The sequence below is a fragment of the Elephas maximus genome, chromosome 3 (assembly GCF_024166365.1).
Source record: "Elephas maximus indicus isolate mEleMax1 chromosome 3, mEleMax1 primary haplotype, whole genome shotgun sequence".
Lineage (NCBI taxonomy): Eukaryota > Metazoa > Chordata > Mammalia > Proboscidea > Elephantidae > Elephas > Elephas maximus.
In genome coordinates, this window is record NC_064821.1 from 199,339,837 (window position 1) to 199,361,344 (window position 21,508).

The 21,508-nt window shown below is 41.5% G+C and overlaps 1 protein-coding gene across 3 annotated transcripts in view; it reads right to left on the reverse strand.

Annotated features, from left to right (window-relative positions):
• Window positions 1-21,508, reverse strand: part of SLAMF1 (signaling lymphocytic activation molecule family member 1) — a 91,465-nt gene that overhangs the window by 21,684 nt on the left and 48,273 nt on the right. For 2 of the 3 annotated variants that reach the window (XM_049880980.1, XM_049880981.1), the window contains exons 6-7: window positions 19,886-19,978; window positions 13,689-16,553 (exon numbers count right to left, since the gene is read on the reverse strand). In XM_049880980.1, coding sequence (XP_049736937.1) covers window positions 16,503-16,553; window positions 19,886-19,978 — 144 coding nt within the window. In that variant the 3' untranslated portion in view covers window positions 13,689-16,502. Of the gene's footprint in view, window positions 1-13,688; window positions 16,554-19,885; window positions 19,979-21,508 lie in introns of those variants that run through there. The other variant, XR_007516862.1, reaches the window with a different exon arrangement.

Sequence of the window (21,508 nt, forward strand, 5' to 3'; positions counted from 1 at the left end):
CATCTGGTTTATGCTCCCATCACCCCACTTTAACTTACGAAAGCATGAAATCAAGTGACTTGTCCATGGTCATGTGGTCACACAGGAATGACACTTATTTCCAAATATTTGAAAAGTTGTCATGTGGCAGGGGAATTAGGTAAGTCAAAGAGAAGAACCAGGATGAGCAAGTTTCAGGAAGAAGAATTTTAATGTCCAACAACTTTCCACCTGGATCTTTCCAAAAATGCTATGGAAAGAGGACAGGGAAAGCAGGGAGGATGCTCAGCAAGGTAGTTAAAGAAAGTGGTAGGTTTTAGGGAGAAATCAACAAATGATACCTCCTTCTCTCCTCCTGAATTTGGAATCAATTTTGAGAAAAGCAGAAGAGTCATATAGATGGAAAAAAAGGATCAACTCAATTATTGACAAAGCTGATTGGCAAACCTGCCTTTAAGTTAGTTAATATATAATTGGCACTCAGGACAATGCCTGACACTTAGAAATCATTCCTAAGTGTTGGTTATTATCATTATAGTGATGAGGAGGAGGGAGAGGAGAAGGAAGAGAGGAAGAAAGAGGAGACCATCCCAAGTGGGCAACCTCAAACCTCCCAACAGGAGTACAGCCTGCCATCATGAGCAGGTATGAGTAGACAAGAATATATGCATCCTGCTTACAGGTTGGCTCCGAAAGAAAGGAATTCAGAAGGGGCTGAGTTGAGCTTACTTAGTTCCTGCTCCCAAACTCACATGAGGTGGAGTGACTGACAGGTTGGGGGAAAGGCCAGGAATATCATTGAGCCTCCGCAAGAAAAGGATGTCTACATTGGGTTGGGGGTTAGAGTAAGAGAATTCTAAAATTCCTACCACTTCTTTAAGTGTATAAGGCTATACTTCTTAAAATATATTCTCAGTTTTAGTCTGCCACTGTTTCCCTTAGTTTCTCCATTTCCTCTTCACCACTTTGTACAGGCCCTCTTGATTCCTCATTTTCCTAGTTGACTTCAACTCTATTTAGGCTAAGAGTACCTTTTTCCAAGACTGAATATTTGAGATTCCTTCTTTCCCAAGGTTGACAATAAAGAGTTGCTATTATGACACTACATCAATCCACCTTAGGTGTCCCAGAGAGTACCTAAAGAGACAGTGTTATGGATTGAATTGTGTCCCCCCAAATCATGCGCCAGCTTTCGTAGGCCATGTTCTCAGTATCATGTAATTATCTTCCATTGTGTGATCTGATGTAATTAACCTGCATTTTGTGATCTGATGTAATTATCCTATGTATTATAAATCCTAACCTCTATGATGTTAATCTACCACATGTCTTGTCAGTTTGTTGTACTGTGGTGGCTTTCGTGTTGCTGTGATGTTGGAAGCTATGAGATTGGTGTTTCAAATACCAGCAGGGTCATCCATGGTAGACAGGTTTCAGCAGAACTTCCAGACTAAGGCAGACTAGGAAGAAGGACTTAGTGGTCTACTTCTAAAAAACTGGCCAGTGAAAACCTACGAATAGCAACAGAACATAGTCTGATATAGTGCCAGAAGATGAGCCCCTTAGGTTGAAGGCATTCAAAATATGACTGGGGAAGAGCTGTGTCCTCAAAGTAGAGTCAATCTTAATGATGCGGATGGCGTCAAGCTTTTGAGACCTTCATTTGCTGATGTGGCATGACTCGAAATAAGAAGAAACAGCTGCAAACATCTACTAATAATTGGAAAGTGGAATGTGCAAAGTATGAATCTAGGAAAATTGGAAGTAGTTCAAAATGAAACGGAATGCATAAAGATCGATATCCTAGGCATTAGTGAGCTGAAATGGACCGGTATTTGCCATTTTGTATTGGTAATCATATGGTTTACTATGCCAGAATGACAAATTGAAGAGGAATGGCATCTCATTCATTATTTAAAAAAGAACACTTCAAGGTCTATCCTGAAGTACAACACTGACAATGATAGGATAATATCCATATGCCTGCAAGGAAGGCCAGTTAATGCTATTACTCAAATTTACACACCAACCACTAATGCCAAAGATGAGGAAATTGAAGATTTTGGCCAACTTCTGCAGTCTGAAATTGATCAAACATGCAATTAAGATGCATTGATAATTACTAGTGATTGGAATGTGAAAGTCAGAAACAAAGAATCAGTAATCAGAAAATATGGCCTTGGTGATAGAAATGATGCTGGAGATCACATGATAGAATTCTGCAAGACCAACAACTTCTTCATTGCAAATATCTTTTTTCAACAACATAAATGTTGACTATAAATGTGGACCTCATTGGATGAAATACAAAGGAATCAAATCAACTACATCTGTGGAAAGAGGATGGAGAAGCTCAATATCATCAGTCAGAACAAGACCAGGGGCTGAATACAGAACAGACCATCAATTGCTCATATGTAAGTGCAAGCTGAAACTAAAGAAAATTAAAACAAGTCTGTAAGAGCCAAAATACAACCTTGAGTATATCCCATCTGAATTTAGAGACCATCTCAAGAATAGGTTTGATGCGTTAAATGCTAGTGACTGAAAACCAGACGAGTTGTGGGATGACATTAAGAACATCATACAAGAAGAAAGGAAAAAGTCATTAAAAAGGCAGGAAAGAAAGTATAGACCAAAATGGATGTCAGAAGAGACTCTGAAACTTGCTCTTAAACATGGAGTAGCTAAAGCAAATGGAAGAAATGAAGTAAAAGAGCTGAACAGAAGATTTCAAAGGGCAGCTCATGAAGAAAAAGTAAAGTATTATAACGAAATGTGCAAAGACCTGAAGTTAGAAAACCCAAAGGCAAGAACATGCTTAGGATTTCTCAAACTGAAAGAACTGAAGAAAAAATTGCAATATTGAAGGATTCTATGAGGAAAATATTAAACGATGCAGGCAGCAACAAAAGCAGATGGAAGGAATACATAGAGTCACTGTACCAAAAAGAATTGGCTGACTTTCAATCATTTCAGGAGGTAGCATATGATCAAGAGCAAACGATATTGAAGGAAGACATTCAAGCCGCACTGAAGGCACTGGCAAAAAAACAAGGCTCTAGGAATTGATGGGATACCAATTGAGATGTTTCAGCAAACAGATCTATTGCTGTAAGTGCTCACATATCTATACCAAGAAATTTGGAAGACAGCTACTGGGCCAACTGACTGAACTTCGTACCTGTGCCCATTCAAAAGAAAGGTGGTCCAACAGAATGTGGAAATTATTGAACAACATCATTAATATCACACACAAGTAAAATTGTGCTGAAGATAATTCTAAAATGATTGCAGGAGTACATCAACAGGGAACTGCCAGAAATTCAAGCCGGATTCAGAAGAGGACGTGGAACAAGGGATTTCATTGCTGATGTCAGGTGGATCTTGGCTGAAGGCAGAGAGTACTGGAAACGTGTTTACTTATGTGCTATTGACTGTGCAAAGGCGTTCGACTGTGTGGATCATAATAAATTATGAATAACATTGCAAAGAATGGGAATTCCAAAACAATTGTGCTCATGAGGAACCTGTACATAGACCAAGAGGCAGTCTTTAGAACAGAACAAGGGGATACTCTGTGACTTAAAATCAGGAAAGGTATGCATTAGGGTTGCATCTTCTCACCATACTTATTCAATCTGTATGCTGAGCAAATAATCTGAGAAGCTGGGCTATGTGAAGAAGAATGCAGCACCAGGATTGGAGAATGACTAATTAACAACCTGCGATATATAGATGATAAAACCTTACTTGTTGAAAGTAATAAGGACTTGAAACACTGACGAAGATCAAAGACCAAAGCCTTCAGTATGGATTACACACCACTGTAAAGAAAATAAAAATCCTCACAACTGGGGCAACAAATAACATCATGGTAAATGGAGAAAAGGTTGAAGTTGTCAAGGATTTCATTTTACTTGGATCCACAATGAATGCCCATGGAAGCTGCAGTCAAGAAATCAAATATGCATTGCATTGGGCAAATCTGTTGTAAAAGACCTCTTTAAAGTGTTAAAAATCAAACATGGCACTATGAACAGGACCACAATGCCATCCCTCCACAACAAAGACCCAAAAAACTGAGTGTAACAGAGACAAATGACGATCCTGGAACCCTAAGCTTCAAACGAAGAGATAAAGAACTCAGCCAAGCACTGAATGGAATAACAAACTGATTGAGAACAGAGAGCAAGGAGAGATATGTGTGGAGGTTCCTTCTTAACTAATGCAGCACGGATTCGCCATATTGGACTCCTCTCCGAGGTCGGTTGACAGGAAGTACAGGAAAGCAGCTTCATAGAGCTCTCAGCAGGAGACAGAGCACCAGTAACCAGTGCTTTCCCACCCACCATTCTTCTCCTCCCTGCTGCTTGGCCTCTGCCGCTTCCTAGCTGGCTGTGGTCCCTCGGCCCTCTGGGAAGTGCAGAGTCCGTGCTGCTTGGATTTGCCCCACCCACACTGGAGATTGGGGGACAGGGAAAGCAGCTTCAGAGGTTTCCCAGCAGGGGACAGAGCACTCCGTAAACAATGATACATGTTTTCCCACCTCCCATCCTTCTCCCCACTGCTCCACCTCTGCCACTTCCTGCTGGCTGTAGTCTTTTGGCTGAGAGGCATTGGCACCAGCCCTGTGATGCTTGGATTTGCCTAGCCCACAATGACCAGCTCCTGGAGTGCCATTTGTTTGTTGCTTTTTTTCTGCTTCTTTTGATTTCCTGCTGGCCTTTCACCACCTCCCCACCCACTCCTTTCTCTCCAACACGTGGCTCTGGATGCCAGCTTTGCTTCTTGAAGAAGGGCTGTGAAACCCCGCTCAGCTGGGGAATTGCTTCTCCAGACCGTGCCACCATGCTGGTGGAACCCCCAGGCCTTTCATTTTGTTTGTTTCCTTCTTCTTTTTGAGGCTTGGGAGCCCTCTAACCAGACCGTGTTGCCTGGCTTGGAAGCCACTACCTCAACCTCCAAAGCTGTGTAGGTGGAATCCCTAGGGGCATTTCCTTTTTTTCTTGTTTTGTTTTGTTTGTTTGCGTGTTTTCTTTTTCTTCTCATTGCTTGGGAGCCCCTTCTAGCCAGGCTGTACTGCACAGCCTGGGAGTTACTTCCCTGACCTTCACAGCTGCACTGGTGGGATCCCTGGGGCTTTTCTCTTCTCTAATTTTTATATATTTTCTTTTTTCTTTTCTCCATTTCTCAGTTTCTCATCTCTCCATTCCAGTGGCAAACTCCCTTAGCACTCTTTTTGTTTCTTTGTTTTTGGCTCCTGTTTCTCTCTCCTCTCTCTCATCTTTCCCACACCAATCTTAGCTCCAAACATCACAACCTCCCCCTCCTTCCTGCCTACCTGCACCTTGTGCTGAACATCACACCCCCAAGCAGCACAGGCATGGATACCAGAATCTGCCCTGCACTGATTCCTGGCCTGACCAGTCAGCCCAAGTACGTGCCACAAACAACCCATCCCAGCCCCTCCTCTTCAGCTGGACCTGCCCTGCTGCACCACAGTTGAGCAACTGGCCCTACCCATTAGACAAAGAGGTGAAAAATATCATGCCCACAGACAAACAAGCAACAAAGAACACACAGTCCACCTGCTCAGACATAACCAAATAAAACAAAAAAGCAGGATGAAATAAACAAATCTACAATCAATAAATGAAGAAAATAACAGTGAATGTCCTGAAGACAGCAGACAATATCACAACATAAAAAAAAAAAAAAGACAGGATGGTTCCAGCAGACATTCCAAATAAAACACTAGATGACTTTCCAGTGGAAGAAAAGGCACTAGAACTACTTGATAGGGAATTCAAATATCTAATATTCAGAGCTATCCAAGAGTTAAAGCAAAAAAAGCAGACAAAAATGAAGAAAAAATGGACAAATTCATGGAAAAGGCAGACAAATTCATGGAAAATACAGACAAAAAAGGGCAGAATTCAGGAAAATAATACAGGAACAAAAAGCCAAAATAAATTCACAACTAGAAATCATACAAAAACAACAATTAGAAATCCAAAAAATAAACAACAAGGTTTCAGAAATGGACAGTGTCACAGAAGGGCTGAGGAGCAGGTGTGAAACAATGGAAGATAGGGTCTGTGAAACTGAAGACAAACAATTGGACACAACTTTATTTGAGGAAAAATCAGAGAAAAGAACAAAGAAAAATGAAGAAACTCCAAGAATTATGTGGGATAAAATCAAAAGCAAAAATTTGTGAGTGATCAGAGTTCCAGAACAGGGGAGAAAACAGAAAACACAGGGAAGATTATTGAAGAATTGCTGGCAGAAAACTTCTCTAATATCATGAAAGATGAAAAGCTGACCATCAAAGTAGCTCAGTGAAATCCATATAGGGTAGACCCCCAAAAGAAAATCACCAAGGCATATAATAACACTTGCTAAAACCAAAGACAAAGAGAGAATCCTGAGAGCAGCTCAAGAAAAATGAAAAGCTATATACAGAGGGGAAACAACAAGACTAAGCTCTGATTATCCAGCAGAAACCATGCAGGCAAGAAGGCAATGGGATGACATATATAAAACCTTGAAAGAAAAAAAAATTGCCAACCAAGAATAATATATCCTGCAAAACTCCTGTTCAAATATGATGGTGAAATTAGGACATTTCCGTATAAACAGAAATTAAGGGAATATGTAAAAATCAAGCCAAACTTACAAGATTTATTAAAGCGAGTCATTCAGTTTGAGAACAAACAATATCAGACAACAGCCTGAATCTAGTATGCAAGATCATACCAGCCAGATACCAACCCAGGAAATGAACTTTCAAGGACTACCCAAGAGCAAAAGAATTACAACAGGGAACCAGAGAGGTTAATCTGTAAATGACAACAACATCAGAATAATAAAAGAGGGAATAAATGGTGTAGGTATAGAACTTTCTAATGGAGAGGAAGGCAAAGTGATACCAAGTAATAATAGGCTAGTTCAAACCTAGGAGGATAAGGGTAAATTTCAAAGTAACCACAAAGAAAGTTAACAAACGTACTCATCAAAATAAAGAAGAAAAACATAAAGTCTCAGTAAAAACAAAGTCTACAAAAACAAAAGAAATGAAAAAAATCCACAACCAAAAGGAATTCAGCACAGGAGGGTAGGAGGAACAAAGAAAACGTCAGCACCACACACACACACACACACACACACACACACACAAAAGCACTACAAAATGACAGCAATAAACTCACACCTATCAATAATTACGCTGAATGTAAATGGCCTAAATGCACCCATAAAGAGACACAGAGTGACAGAATGGATAAAAAACAAATCCATCAATATGCTGTCTACAAGAGACACACCTTAGAAACCAAGATGTAAATTTATTAAAAGTGAAAGTATAGAAAAAATTCATCAAGGAAACAGCTACCAAAAAAGAGCAGGAGTGGCAATACTAATCTTAGATGAAATAGATGTTAAAACAAAATCCACCAAAAAGAAAGAAGGGCACTATATCATGATTAAAGGGGTGATCCATCATAAAGACATAACCATAATAAACATCTATGCACAACAGGGCTCCAAAATACATAAAACTAACTCTAACAGCACTGAAAAGAGAAATTGACAGTTCCACAATAATAGTAGGAGACTTCAACACACCACTCTCTGTAAAGGATAGAACATCTAGAAAGAAACTCAACAAAGATACAGAAGAGCTAAGGGCACAATCAGCCAGCTTGACCTCATAGACATATATGGAACACTTCACACAGCAGCTGCAAAGCATACATTCATTTCCAATGCACATGGGCCGTTCTCCAGCACAGACAACATCTTAGGCCACAGAGAAACCCTTAACAAAATCCAAAACGTTGCTATGATACAAAGTATCTTCTCTGACCACAACACCATCAAGACAGAAATTAACAACAGGAAGAGCAAGAAAAAAAAAAAAAAAGAATTACGTGGAAATGGAATAACGCCTACTTAAAAACCACTGGGTAATCAGAAATGGAATTAAAAAATTCCTAGAATCAAACGAGAATGAAAACACACCATACCAAAACCTTTGGAACACAGCAAAGGCAATCCTCAGAGGTCAATTTATAGCTATTGATGCACACATCAGAAAAGAAGAAAGGGAGAAAATCAAAGCATTAGCTACACAACTCAAACAGATAGAAAGAGAACAGCAAAAAAAAAAAAAAAACTCACAGCCACCAGAAGAAAGGAAATAATAAAGATCAGAGCAGAAATACATGTAATAGAGAATACAAAACAATAGACAGAATCAACAAAACCAAAAGTTGGTTCTTTGAAAGGATCAACGAAATCAACAAACACTGGCCGAACCGACCAAAGAAAACAGGAGAGGAGGCAAATAATCCAAATAAGAAATGAAATGGGGGAGAGTACAACAGACCCGACTGAAATAAAAATGATCATAACAGAGTATTATGAAAAACTGTACTCCAACAAATTAGAAACCCTAGAGGAAATGGACGTATTTCTAGAAACGTGCTACCTACCTAAACTAACACAAAATGATGTTGAAAATCTGAACAGACCCATAACAAGAGAAGAGATTGAAAAGGTAATTAAAAAAAAAAAAAACTTCCCCCACCCCCCCCCCCCCCAAAAAAACAACCCTGGCCCAGATGGCTTCACTGGAGAATTCTACCAAACATTCAGAGAAGAACTTACATCAGTACTGCTCAAACTATTTCAGAACAGAGAAAAGGAAGCGATACTTCCAAATTCATTCTATGAAGCCAGCATAACCCTGATACCAAAACCAGGCAAAGACAGCTCAAAAAAAGAAATTTACAACCAATACCTCTCATGAATATAGATGCAAAAATTCTGAACAAAATTCTTGCCAATAGAATTCAGCATCATATCAGAAAAAAAAAAAAAAAAGTACACCACAACCAGGTAGGATTCATACCAGGTATGCCCAGATGGTTCAACATCAGAAAATCAAACAATGTAATCTGCCACATAAAAAATAGAAAAGAATCACATGATCACCTCAATCAACGCAGAAAAGGCATTTGACAAAGTCCAACACCCATTCCTCATAAAATGCTCAATAAAATAGGTATAGAAGAGAAATTTCTCAACATAATAAAGGCACCTATACAAAACCGACAGCCAATGTCATTCTTAATTGAGAGAGGCTGAGAACAGGAACAAGACAAGGATGCCCATATTACCACTCCTGTTTAACATTGTGCTGGAAGATCTAGCTAGAGCAATAAGGCAAGAAAAAGAAATAAAGGGCATCCAAATTGGTATGAAGAAGTTAAACTGTCCCTATTTGTGGACAATGTGATACTATACATAGAAACCCCCCCAAAACTCCACAACATAACTACTGAAACTAATAGAAAGATTCAGCAGAGTAGCAGGATACAAGATCAACATACAAAAATCAGTTGGATTCCTATACACCAATAAAGAGAATGATGAAGAGGAAATCAGGAGAACAATAACATTTTTAATAGCCCCTAAAAAAATAAAATAGGAATAAATATAACCAGAGATGTAAACATCTATACAAAGGAAACTACAAAACACTACTGCAAGAAACCAAAAGAGATCTACATAAATGAGAAAACATACCATGCTCATGGATAGGCAGACTCAACACTGTGAAAATGACAATTCTACAAAAAGTGGTTTACTATTAAAATGCAATCCCAGTCAAAACAACAACAACATTCTTTAAAGAGATGGGAAAACTGATCATTAACTTTATATGGAAAGGGAAGAAGCCCCAGATAAGTAAAGCACTATTGAAGAAGAAGAGTAAAGCAGGAGGACTCACACTACTTGATCTCAGAACCTACTATCTAGCTACAATAGTCAAAACAACCTGGTACTGGTACAATGACAGATACATCGACCAATGGAACAGAATTGAGAACCCAGATGTAAATCCATCTACCTACGGTCACCTGATCTTCAACAAATGTGCAAAGTCTATCAAATGAGGAAAAGACAGTCTTTTTAACAAATGGTGCTGGCAAAACTGGATGTCCATCTGCAAAAAAATGAAACAGGACCCATACCTCACACCATACACAAATACTAATTCAAAATGGATCAAAGACCTAAATATAAAGCCCAAAACTATAAAGTTCATAGAAGAAAAAATAGAATCAATGCTAGAGGCCATAATACACGGCATTAACAGGATACAAACCATAACCAACAACGCACAAACTCCAGAAGGTAAACTAGATAACTGGGATCTTCTAAAAATTAAACACTTATGCTCACCAAGAGACTTCACCAAAAGAGTAAAAAGAGAACCTACAGTCTGGGAAAAAATGATTGGCTCTTACAAATCAGTCAAAGATCAAATCTAAAATCCAACACCTGTACAACAAAAAGACACATAATCCAATTAAAAAACGGGCAAAGGAAATGAACAGACACTTCATTAAAGAAGACTTTAAAGCGGCCAACAGACACATGAGGAAATGCTCTTGATCACTAGCCATTAGAGAAATGCAAATCAAAACCACAATGAGATAACCACCTCACCCTGGCATTCCTGGCATGAATCAAAAAAATAGGAAATACCAAATGTTGGAGAGGCTGCAGGGAGATTGGAACTCTTATGCACTGCTGGTGGGAATGCAAAATGATATGACCTTTTTAGATAACAATATGGTGCTCCCTTTAGAAAGCTAGAAATAGAAATACCATATAATTCAGCAATTCCACTCCTAGGAATATGTCCTAGAGAGATAAGAGTTGTCACACCAATATGCATATGCACACTCATGTCCATTGCGGCATTGTTCACAATAGCAAAAAAGATGGAAACAGCCTAGATGCCCGTCAACAGACGGATGGATAAACGAACTGTGGTACATACACGCGATGGAGTATTACGCAATGATGAAGAACAACGATGAATCTGTGAAGCATCTCATAACACGGGTGAACCTGAATAGCACCATGCTGGGTGATAAAAGTCAATCACAAAAGGACTAATATTGTATGAGACCACTATTGTAAAAACTCATGAAAATGTTTACACACAAAAAGAAACAATCTTTGATGGTTATGAGGGAGGGGAGGGGTGGAGATGGAAAGACACTAAATAGACAGCAGGCAAGTGCTAACTTTCGTGAAGGTCAAGACTTTACATAATACTGGAGAAAACAGCACAACTTGTACAAGGCAAGGTCATGGAAGCTCCATAGACACATCCAGACTCCCTGAGAGACAGAATTGCTAGGCTGAGGGCTTTGGGGACCATGATGTTGGGAACACCTAGCTCAACTGGCATAACATAGCTTATAAAGAAAATGTTCTACGTTCTACTTTGGCGAGTAGCGTCTGGGGTCTTAAAAGCCTGTGAGCAGCCATCTAAGATATTCCACTGGTCTCACCCCTTCGGGAGCAAGAAAGAATGAAGAAAACTAAACATACAAGGGAAAGATTAGTTCAAAGGACTGATGGGCCACATCTACCATGGCCTCCACCAGACTGAATCCAGTACAACTAGATGGTGCCTGGCTACCACCACGGACTGCTCTAACAGGGATCACAATAGAGGGTTCCAGACAGAGCTGGAGAAAAATGTAGAACAAAGTTCTAACTCACAAAAACAGACCAGACTTACTGGCCTGGCAGAGACTGGAGAAACCCAGAGAGTACGGCCCCCGGACATGCTTTTAGTTCAGTAATGAAGTCATTCCCGAGGTCCATCCTTCACTCAAAGATTAGACAGGCCCATAAAACAAAACGAGGCTAAAGGGGAAAACCAGCCCAGGGGCAAGGACTAGAAGTCAGAAGGGGACAGGAAAGCTGGTAACAGGGAACTCAGGGTCGAGAAGGAAGAGTTTTGACATGTCGCGGGGTTGGTAACCAATGTCATAAAACAGTACATGTACTAACTCTTTAATGAGAAACTAGTTTGTTCTGTAAACCTTCATCTAAAGTATAACTTCAAAAAAAAAGTGTTAAAAAGCAATGATGTTAAAATCTATGAGTAGGAACTAACTGGACGGCATCTAACAACACATTTTTGATTCTGAGTTGCAGTGTCCATCTTTGTCTAACTCCTGGATATTTTCCACTTCACTTCCTCAGTTGTAAACTTCTCGCCTCTCTTCACTCCTGAAGTCTGAGTTGGGTGCACCTCCTATGTGTCGTCTGAAGACCCCTTACTTTGTCTGTCGTTAAGGTGACTACACATTCTGATTTGCCCACCAGTTGACCTGATGTAATTATCAGTTGCATCCCCTGGCGGTGCAGAGGTTAAAGAGCTACAACTGCTAACCAAAAGGTCTGTAGTTCGAATCCACCATTCCCTCCTTGGAAACCCTATGGGGCAGTTCTACTCTGCGCTGCAGGGTTGCTATGAATTGGAATCGACTTGTTGGCAATGAGTTTGGTTTTTATTTTCAAATGGGTCCTAGATTGGACAGTAAATCATGCAATCACCTTTCACAATATTCTAACTGTGTCCTTTATATCTTCCACTGGATTATGAGCTCTAACACATAGTAAACCCAGAACACATAGTAAAACATAATAACTATTTGGCGAATGGGTAAATCACTGAGTAGAACTAGGAGTCTTATGTGAAATAAACAATGCAGTGACTTTGATTAGAGTCCCTCATCAATCCACATTGGGCCTCCAGCCTGTGTTTTGAGTTGATTAGAAACCAGTTAAGGTCTCAGGGAGTCTGTGACTAAGGCCACATTCTTTAGGTACAAAAGACGTGGTGCGGAGGCTGTAGTGAGGAGAAATTTATTGCTACATCACCCTCTTGTGGCTGTTGAGCGGAACTCTTCACAAAATTCTTTCAGGTATGACTATGGAGTTTCTAGGATGGTGGTTCTATAGATCTCAACTCAGATTTCATCTGGGTTTCAGGTAGGGATTAGACATCGGTATTTTTAAAAAGCCACCCAAGTGATTCTCAGGTGGAGGTATCCTTGGGCGTTCTGGCATGAGTTGGGCCATGCTTAAGTGACCAAGTGGACACTTTCAAAACATGATTTTTGATAGATTTGCTTCTTGCCATATACCAAAGCCAAACCTTTTGCCACTGAGTCAACTCTGGCTCATGGCAATCCCATGTTTACAGAGTAGAACTGCTCCACAGACTTAGAAGTATACCTAGTCTCGTATATGCTGACCAAGAGGTCAGCTTTTGTCTAGATCAGTGGTTCCCAATCAGTGATGAGTTCACACTCCAGGGGACATTTGACAATGTCTGGAGACATTTTTGATTGTCAGGACTGGAGCAGGGGATAGGCTACTGACATCTAACTAGTAGAGTCCAGGGATGCTACCAAATATTCTACATTGCACAGAACAGGCCCCCACAACAAAGAACTATCCAGCCTAAAACATCAATATCGCTGCTACTGAGAAACCGTGCTCTAACTGTCCTTCACGAGGGGAAATTGGGGAGATCCAGGGAATGGGTTTGTTCTGGCCGTGACAAAAAAATAAACTATGCTTCAGAAAGAATTCTCCTCTTTGTATGGAGGCTGGCCCCGGGCCTTTGGTGAAGGGGGTACAAAGCTAGCCCTTGCCTGCTCCCTCAGAAAAGGAAAATCTCACAGTTCACTCATCAAATCAATCAGCCCACCTTCATTATTTCATAACTATAGCTACAGAGACACAAGGCCATGGAACTAATCAGTGTTTATCCACATACCTCCATGAGAAACACAAAACAAAGGTACAACTTCTTTGGTGAACTGGCAGTATTTTATTTATTTCTAGGAGGTAGACACACAAGCTTCATTAGCATAATTAATTTATTATACTTAGTGGTTTCTCCGACAGTGGATGCACCCTTTAACAATCACGCCCCAGCATGTGACTGGGGTAAGTGTCCTAAAGAGGCCTGGGACTCCGACAGTGGATGCACCCTTTAACAATCACGCCCCAGCATGTGACTGGGGTAAGTGTCCTAAAGAGGCCTGGGACTACACCCAGTTGTACTTTAGAACGTCTGTCCCTTTTAAAACCAAGAATGGGTATCAGTTCCTTCTGAGTTCTCTAGAATTCAGATATGCTTGGTCAAAAGAAAAGAACCATTAGAGAAGAAACACAGGGAAACTAGACACTAGAGTACTCATTTTCTTTTTAAGCCTGAGGAAAAGGAATGTTTCAGCTCCCCCCCTACAGCGCAATTTGGAGAAAACTGGAGGATGGGAAGAGTAGCATCTGAGGAGGCTCTCTGCTTCCCACTTGTAATCTGGGGTCTCAGGGTGCAGGACATAACATCAACGGACATTCAAGGGAGGATGGACAGGCCAGAAGACTTCCTCTGGAACACAGCCTCCATCTCCAGTGAAGACTTGAGCCCAGGGATTCGGGAATTTTTAGAGGAAAGCCTCTTCTTTCTCCCTTTGTTTTTGCCCTTCCATCAGGTAGAGTTCAGCCACAGGAAAAACCCAGGTGTTGGGAACTGAGCTGCTAGAGCCAATCGGAGCTGCCGTAAAGGAGTGAGTGCTCATAACCCAGGATTCACGAAGGCCAGTTAGTAGCTGTACAGTTCTTGAGTATAGACAGCTAACGAGCCTAAGGTTATAAAAAGGATGGTATAATGGACATTTATCATTTTTTTGATTTTTTTGGCTGTCCCTATCTGAAGCTCCCGTCCTATGTTTGGGGAACTTCCTAACTCATAAGAGGCAGAGCCCACCAACCACTGCGAAAGTGGAAAATGCCAAAGTTTCAATTCCCAGCCTCCCTTGGAGGTGCGCATGAACATATGACCTAGGTTTGGCCAACTGGTCCCAGACTTTTAATTAGAAACTAGAGATGGCAAGATGGAAGAGGGACTCTGGAGAACTCATTTTGGTGGCTGACAGTGTGACAGCAACTGTAATATTGAGTTTCCAAGCCCAGTGGGGGCGGTGAGGCAGTGGTGTCCAGTGCCTAGTGCTGGGGGTGGGGCAGTGACAGTGAAACTGTGAGGCCCAGAATCATCATCCCTGGACAGGCTTTGTGACTTTTAGCTATAATCCTAGCCACATCCTAGTGTCCCCCTTTCTTGCCCATTTTCAAAGTATAGTTTTGCAGAACTTCCTAGCAATTCTTTGAGCCAACCAATACCTTTTCAGTAGAATTCCTATAAAAATAATTCCAGAGTCAGTTTCTGTTGCTTGCAACTAAGAACCCTAGTACAGAAGTTCGTACTAGGAAATGGGACGCACCAAGCAATAGCACCTAAATGGGAAGGGACAGAATAGAGGAGGTAAGGCAAAAAGCAATCAGGAACTCAGAGTTCCAGGCTGGGAAATTGGTGACCCTTGCTATGCAACTGTGAAATAGTTGGTTATTTCTTAAAGTGCTTCATAACTGTATACGATAACCTACAAGAAAAAGAGAAGCTTATATTAAGGAGAGTCAGGGTGGACTCGACGGCAATGGATTTGGTTCGGGGCTGAGCAGAGAATAGGAAGAAAATAGGACTTTGCCAAAAGAGGTTCTTTCTGCCTCCAACCTGCAATCCAAGTTACTGAGAGTTCAGTCATTTAAAGCCAAAATACCTTCATTTTCTACTTCAAGATGAAATTAGCATGAGGACAGCTATGCAGGAAACAGAAAGTACCTGGTACAGACCCTGGCCTTCAGTATCATTGAACCTTAGATCTGAAAGTGAGCTCAGAATCAGGTTAGAGAGACTTGTCCCTGAAGCTCCAGGTTTGTTGTTCAGGGGAATACACAGAGAACTAGGATTTAAAAAATCACTTTCCGGAAATGAAAAATCTCCCTGAGATAAGTTCTTCTGAGAATCCCAGGTTCCTTTGTAACACATACCCCTAAACACTTGCCACTTGTCTTTAAAACTGAATGTCATTTGCACAGAATCATACTTTTAAGGCTCTCAGATGGTTGTCATTCCATTATTCAAAGCTCAGAGACCTCAAAGTCTTTCTGTTTATTGACTCCTTACCTTTTGAGTTTTGCAAATAAAATACCGACCCTTTTAGCTTCTTTTATACAATAACCTCAGAGTGTTTTACACGTAATAAGGAATTCACCCTTCGTTGCCCATCCAGAGAGAGAGAAACAGGCCCAGAGCCTGGATCAGGTCTGCACGGTGATCAGATCGTCTTCCAGAACAAACCACAGCAGCTAAATGTAAACTTTTTCAGATTCAGTGGCTGGTGGGCAGCTGCCTGGGATAGGTCATATATGTTCTGGCTTTCTGTCTTTGGCTTTTATTCTCCAGTCCCAGCAAAGAGCAAGATGCACAGAAGTCTGGACTCACTGGACTCAAGCTAATCATTTCATCTGCTGCACCACAGAGGTGGAAAGCTGTGGCAAGTCGCTCTGTTCCATGCCTGTGCCCACACAGAGCAGGCTACATACTTGGGAAGCCTCACTTCTGTGTCCATTTCACAGGTGGTTGTGGAAGAAACATTGCCAAGGATTTGATCTGAGAAGGGTACAGACGTGTAGAGTGCCACAGGGAACTTGGGGCCTGTGGCCCAGCTCCGTGTTTATTTTGGTTCTTTCATATTCCTTCAGAAAGTCCCTTCCCTGGGTCTGTGGTGTCAGCTCTCCGGAAGGGTCACACTGGCATAGACTGTGATGGAGTTTGGTTCCTGGTGGAGAAGCAGAAGGCGGCCGTGAGTGGAGGGACCAGATACTGGGTTCACAGGCTACAAATGGAAACAGCAATCCTTAGGAAAAGAAAAAGGCCTCAGAAATCCTATAGCATAGAGACTTGCTCAGGGACTGTCACAGTTGGGACATTGCTGGAGGCAGAACCCAGGTCCCCAGACTGCCTGTCCCATCACAAGAAGAGTTACAGCTGCCTCCTAAGCATTCACATGCAACCTGAAGATGGGAGGACTTGTCCAGAGTGATCTGAGAACTACATTCATTACCATCTCCCTTTTGACCTCTTCCCTTGTAAGGAAAATTGTTTGTTTTACTGGTAGGCATGGGGTCCAATTTGCAGAAGCCAAGAGAGTTTTAAATTGCTGAACTTTAGAAAGGGCTCATGAAACCTGAGAAGGCCCTGGGTGGTGCAGAAGGTTAACATGTTCAGCTGCTAACTGAAAAAAAAAAAAAAAAAAGGTTGGCAGTTTGAGCCCATCCGGAGGTACCTCAGAAGAAAGGCCTGGAGATATACTTTCAAAAAATCAGCCATTGAAAACCCTATGAAGCACAGTTCTACTCTGACACACATGGAGTCACCATGAGTTGGAGTTAGCTCAACAGCCACTAAGTTGTGTAGTGAGACCTGAAGGGAGAAGAGAGCAGTGGTACAGGTAGGTGAGTGGGTGGGGAGAGGAGGTGGGAAAAGACCTCTCAGACGGAGAGGAGATTTAGATAAAGAAAGAGACAGGGATGGGGGAATTTAGGAGGTTTTGCTATAAAATGTAATATAACATACAGTTCTCTTTCCACACACAAACTTCATTAAAAATCTAAATTTTTTTAAAGCTTTTGAAGTCTGATTTATTTTTAATCTCCCTTTGATTATGGCAATGTACTGAGAATCGACCTGAAGATGAAGACAAGGAGAGGAAGTCAGTACAACTTGACCAGGCAAAGTCACAGAAGCGTTCTAGACACACCCAAACACTTTGAGGGACCAAATTAACCGGGGCTGAGGGCTGGGGACCATGGTCTCGGGGCACATCTAGGTCAATTGGCATAATATAGTTCATAAAGAAAATTTCTGTGTCCTACTTTGGTGAGTAGCATCTGGAGTCTTAAAGCCTTTTGAGTGGCCATGTAAGATACATCTATTGGTCCCAGCTTCGGAGCAAAGGATAATGAAGAAAACAAAAAACACAAGGAAAATATCAGGACAAAGGACTAATGGACCACATGAACCACAGCCTCCACCCACCTGAGCCTGGAGGAACTAGATGGTGCCCGGCTACCACCAGTGACTGCTCTGACAGGGATCACAATGGAGGGTCCTGGACAGAGCAGGAGAAAAATGCAGAACTAAACTCAAATTCACAAAAAAAAGACCAGATTTGCTGGTCTGACAGAGACTGGAAGAACCCCCAGGACTGCGGCCCACGGAAACCCTGCTAACTCAAAACCGAAGTCACTCCCAAAGTCCACCTTTCAGCCAAAGACTAGACAGGCCTATAAAACAAACAATAACACAAGTGAGGAATGTGCTTCTTAGTTCAATCAAGTACATGAGACCAAATGGGCAACACCTGCCCAAAAGCAAAGATAAGAAGGCAGGAAGGCAGAGGGAAACTCGACAAATGGACGCAGGGAACCCGGTGTGTAAAGGGAAAGGGGGAGAGTGCTGATACATTGCGGGGATTGAGACCAATGTCACAAAACAATTCGTGTATAAATTTTTGAATGAGAAACTAATTTATGCTGTAAACTTTCACCTAAAGCACAATAACTTTTTTTTTTTTTAGTTTTCAAAAAAGATGAAGACAGCGCACGCCCAGGCATACCTGGATTCTGTGTACAGTAGAGGCTTTGAAGAAGGGGGGTACTTGGTAGGCATTTCTGAGGTCTTTTAATCCTGGATTCTTTCCTAAAACATTTTATTTAATACAGCCCAACTGTATTAAAAAAAGAAAGAAAGAAAACCCTGGTGGGGTAGTGGTTAAGTGCTACAGCTGCTAACCAAAAGGTAGGCAGTTCAAGTCCATCAGGTGCTCCTTGGAAACTCTGTGGGGCAGTTCTACTCTGACCTATAGGGTCACTATGAGTCAGAATCGACTCAATGGCAACGGCTTTGGTTTGCATTTTGGTATTAAAAAAAAAAAAAGAACCATCCTAACATGTACGTGTAAGAAGTATTAAAGCCAAGAGGTGGGATTTTAGCCCAGAATTTATTTCCGTCTATTTCATAAAAAAGAAAGATTCCTGTAAGAAGTAATTTAGTATGTGCCGGTTTTGCTATGACCTAGAATAGGTAAGTCTCATTCTGGGTTGCATGACATATTCTCTTTTAGGCTTAATACCCATGCAGAGCTCCACCACAAAGTATTCTGTTTAAATAGGGCTGGATGGGGCCTTGGCATGAGCGTTTTCACAGAGCTCCCTAGTGATTCTGTTATGCAGCTAGAGCTGAGAACCGCAGGGCTCATGTTGTGATTCTCAAACTTAGGTGTGCTTCAGCATCACCTGGGTTGTTTTTTTTGTGTGTGTGTTGGTTCCTAGGTAATATCCCTAAATCAAAAAGCAAACCAGTCGCTGTTGAGTGGATTCTGACTTTTGGTGCACCCAGGTGTCCAGAGTAGAACTGTTCCATAGGATTTTCAGGACTCTGACCTTTCGGAGGAGATTGCCAGGCCTTTCTTCTGAGGTGATTCTAGGTTGGTTTGACCCACCAACCTTTCAGTTAGTAGTCAAGCACTTAACTGTTTGCACCACCCAGGGACTATCCCTAGACATTCTGATTTAACAGAATCCTGGGTGGGAGGTTCCAGGAATCTTTATTTTTAACAGCTACAACAGTTGATCCTGATATGGTCCTTGGACAACTCAGAAACACTAGCAAGAACCACATTTTATGCAAATAACATGCGCCTTCTATGTTTGTTTGCCAGCTGTGCCCTCCCACGCCCTGCCGCATGAGTTATTTTCTTGCACGTCACTATGCCAATTTTTTTACATGTTGCTGTAAAAAAAAAAAATTAGCATAGCATGCTTACAAAAGTACCTAGTGGGAGGGCCTAGTTGGCAAATAAACCCAGAAGGTATGCATTATTTGCATAAAAAATGCAGTGAGTATGCAGTGAGCCATAATCTCTGATCAGATCTGAGTGGAAGCACTACAACCAACGCCACAGATGCCCCTTGCTGCCTGCTTGCTGTGGCCTATGTTCCCATACCAGGATTCCTCAATTTGTTGTAGTCAGCCCTATAAAGGTGCCTCCCTTTCCCCTCCTCTGCCCATTCCTTCTCTACAGAGGGGAGACCCTGAGAGATTCCTCACCTGGACAGGCTCTGGGACAGGCTTTGTGGCAGCAACGTAAATGGTGGTGCAGGGGTCCTCAGCTGGTGGGAAGTCAGGCTTCTTCTGAACAGTCTACACAACAAGCAAAGAGAACATGGGATCAGCTGAGCAGAGAGCTATTCCCCAACCAGCTCTCTCCAGGGAGAACCACAGATTCAAGCAGATTTGAGTTAGGGCCTTTGAGTCATTTGGTCCAACGTCCTTCCCAGGTGGGGATTCTCCCCCAACATCCCTGAAACACAATTTTCCATGCTTTATTTGGACTCTCCCAGTGATATCTGGGAGCTCACAACCTCCGGAGGCAGACTTGTTCATTGTCAGCGCTTCCTAGCTCTTTTAAAGGTCTTCCTCCTAGTGAATGGAAATTAGTGTGGGTCTTATAAGAGCAGCTGAAGAGGATGGGATCGTAATAGTATTTAGTCTGTCTCACTTCTGTCCCCAGCCTCACTCAGAGCTCCTTCCATCTCTGCCCTGTTGTTCCTGCTAGTTCTCACTCTAACATTCTTTCTTATTGCATCTCTTTCCTGCCCGAATATTGAACTTAATAATAACAACACATACGTGTCTGTTAATATTTAAACAAAGTTCTCCACACATGGTTTTGTATTTGCCTCACAACCATTTTATATGTCAAGTACTACTGTTACTGACATTTTACAGATGAAGAAGCTAAAGCTCAAAAAGGTTAAGAGCCGTCCTAATGTGTATCAAAGCCAAGAGCCCCACCAAGTTCTTCTACCTTAAATTGCGTGCACTATCTCATCATCTTATTGGAGCCCTGGTGGTGCAGTAGTTAAATGCTGGTCTGCTAACCAAAAGGCTGGTAGCTCGAATCCACCAGCCGCTCCTTGGAAGCGCTATGGGCAGTTCTACTCTGTCCTATAGGGTTGGTATGAGTTGGAATTGACTCGATGGTAATGGGTTTTGTCCCATCATACGAGAGTCCCTGGGTGGCACAAATTGTTAAGCATTTGGCTACTAAAGAAAAGGTTGCTGGTTTGAATCCACTGAGAGGCACCTTGGAAGAAAGGCCTGGAGATCTGCTTCCCACAGGTCAGAGCCATGAAAAGCCTGTGGAATGTGGTTCCACTCTGAAACACATGGGGTCGCCATGAGTCAGAAATGACTTGATGGAAGGTGGTTGCTGATTCCATCATACTGTTCTTCTTTCATTACTCCAACTTATAATGATCTATTCCTGGATATTTAAAGTCTAATTTGCACATTAGGGCACTTAATTATACACTGTATTTAAAACATCAGGTATATTTACATGTTGTTTCTCCAAACAGACTGTAAATTCCTTGAGAAATAGCCTGTATTTCTTTGCATTCTCCACAATAAAATGCTGGACACGTAAAAACTTCAGTTGATATTTGTTGATGTGATTTTGAATGAGTTCGAATCCACAATACCAGAATAAGGTCAGTGTTGGGGTAAATTGAGACCACACCCCTGTAAGATGGAGATGACATATCTTATGCCAGACGGTTATCATTTCAACATTCTTTGGGGACACTGATATAAGATAATGCTTATCTCTACTTTCTCTGGTTATAGAGCAAGACCTGAAACAGCAGCATACATGTTTTAATAGGAGAG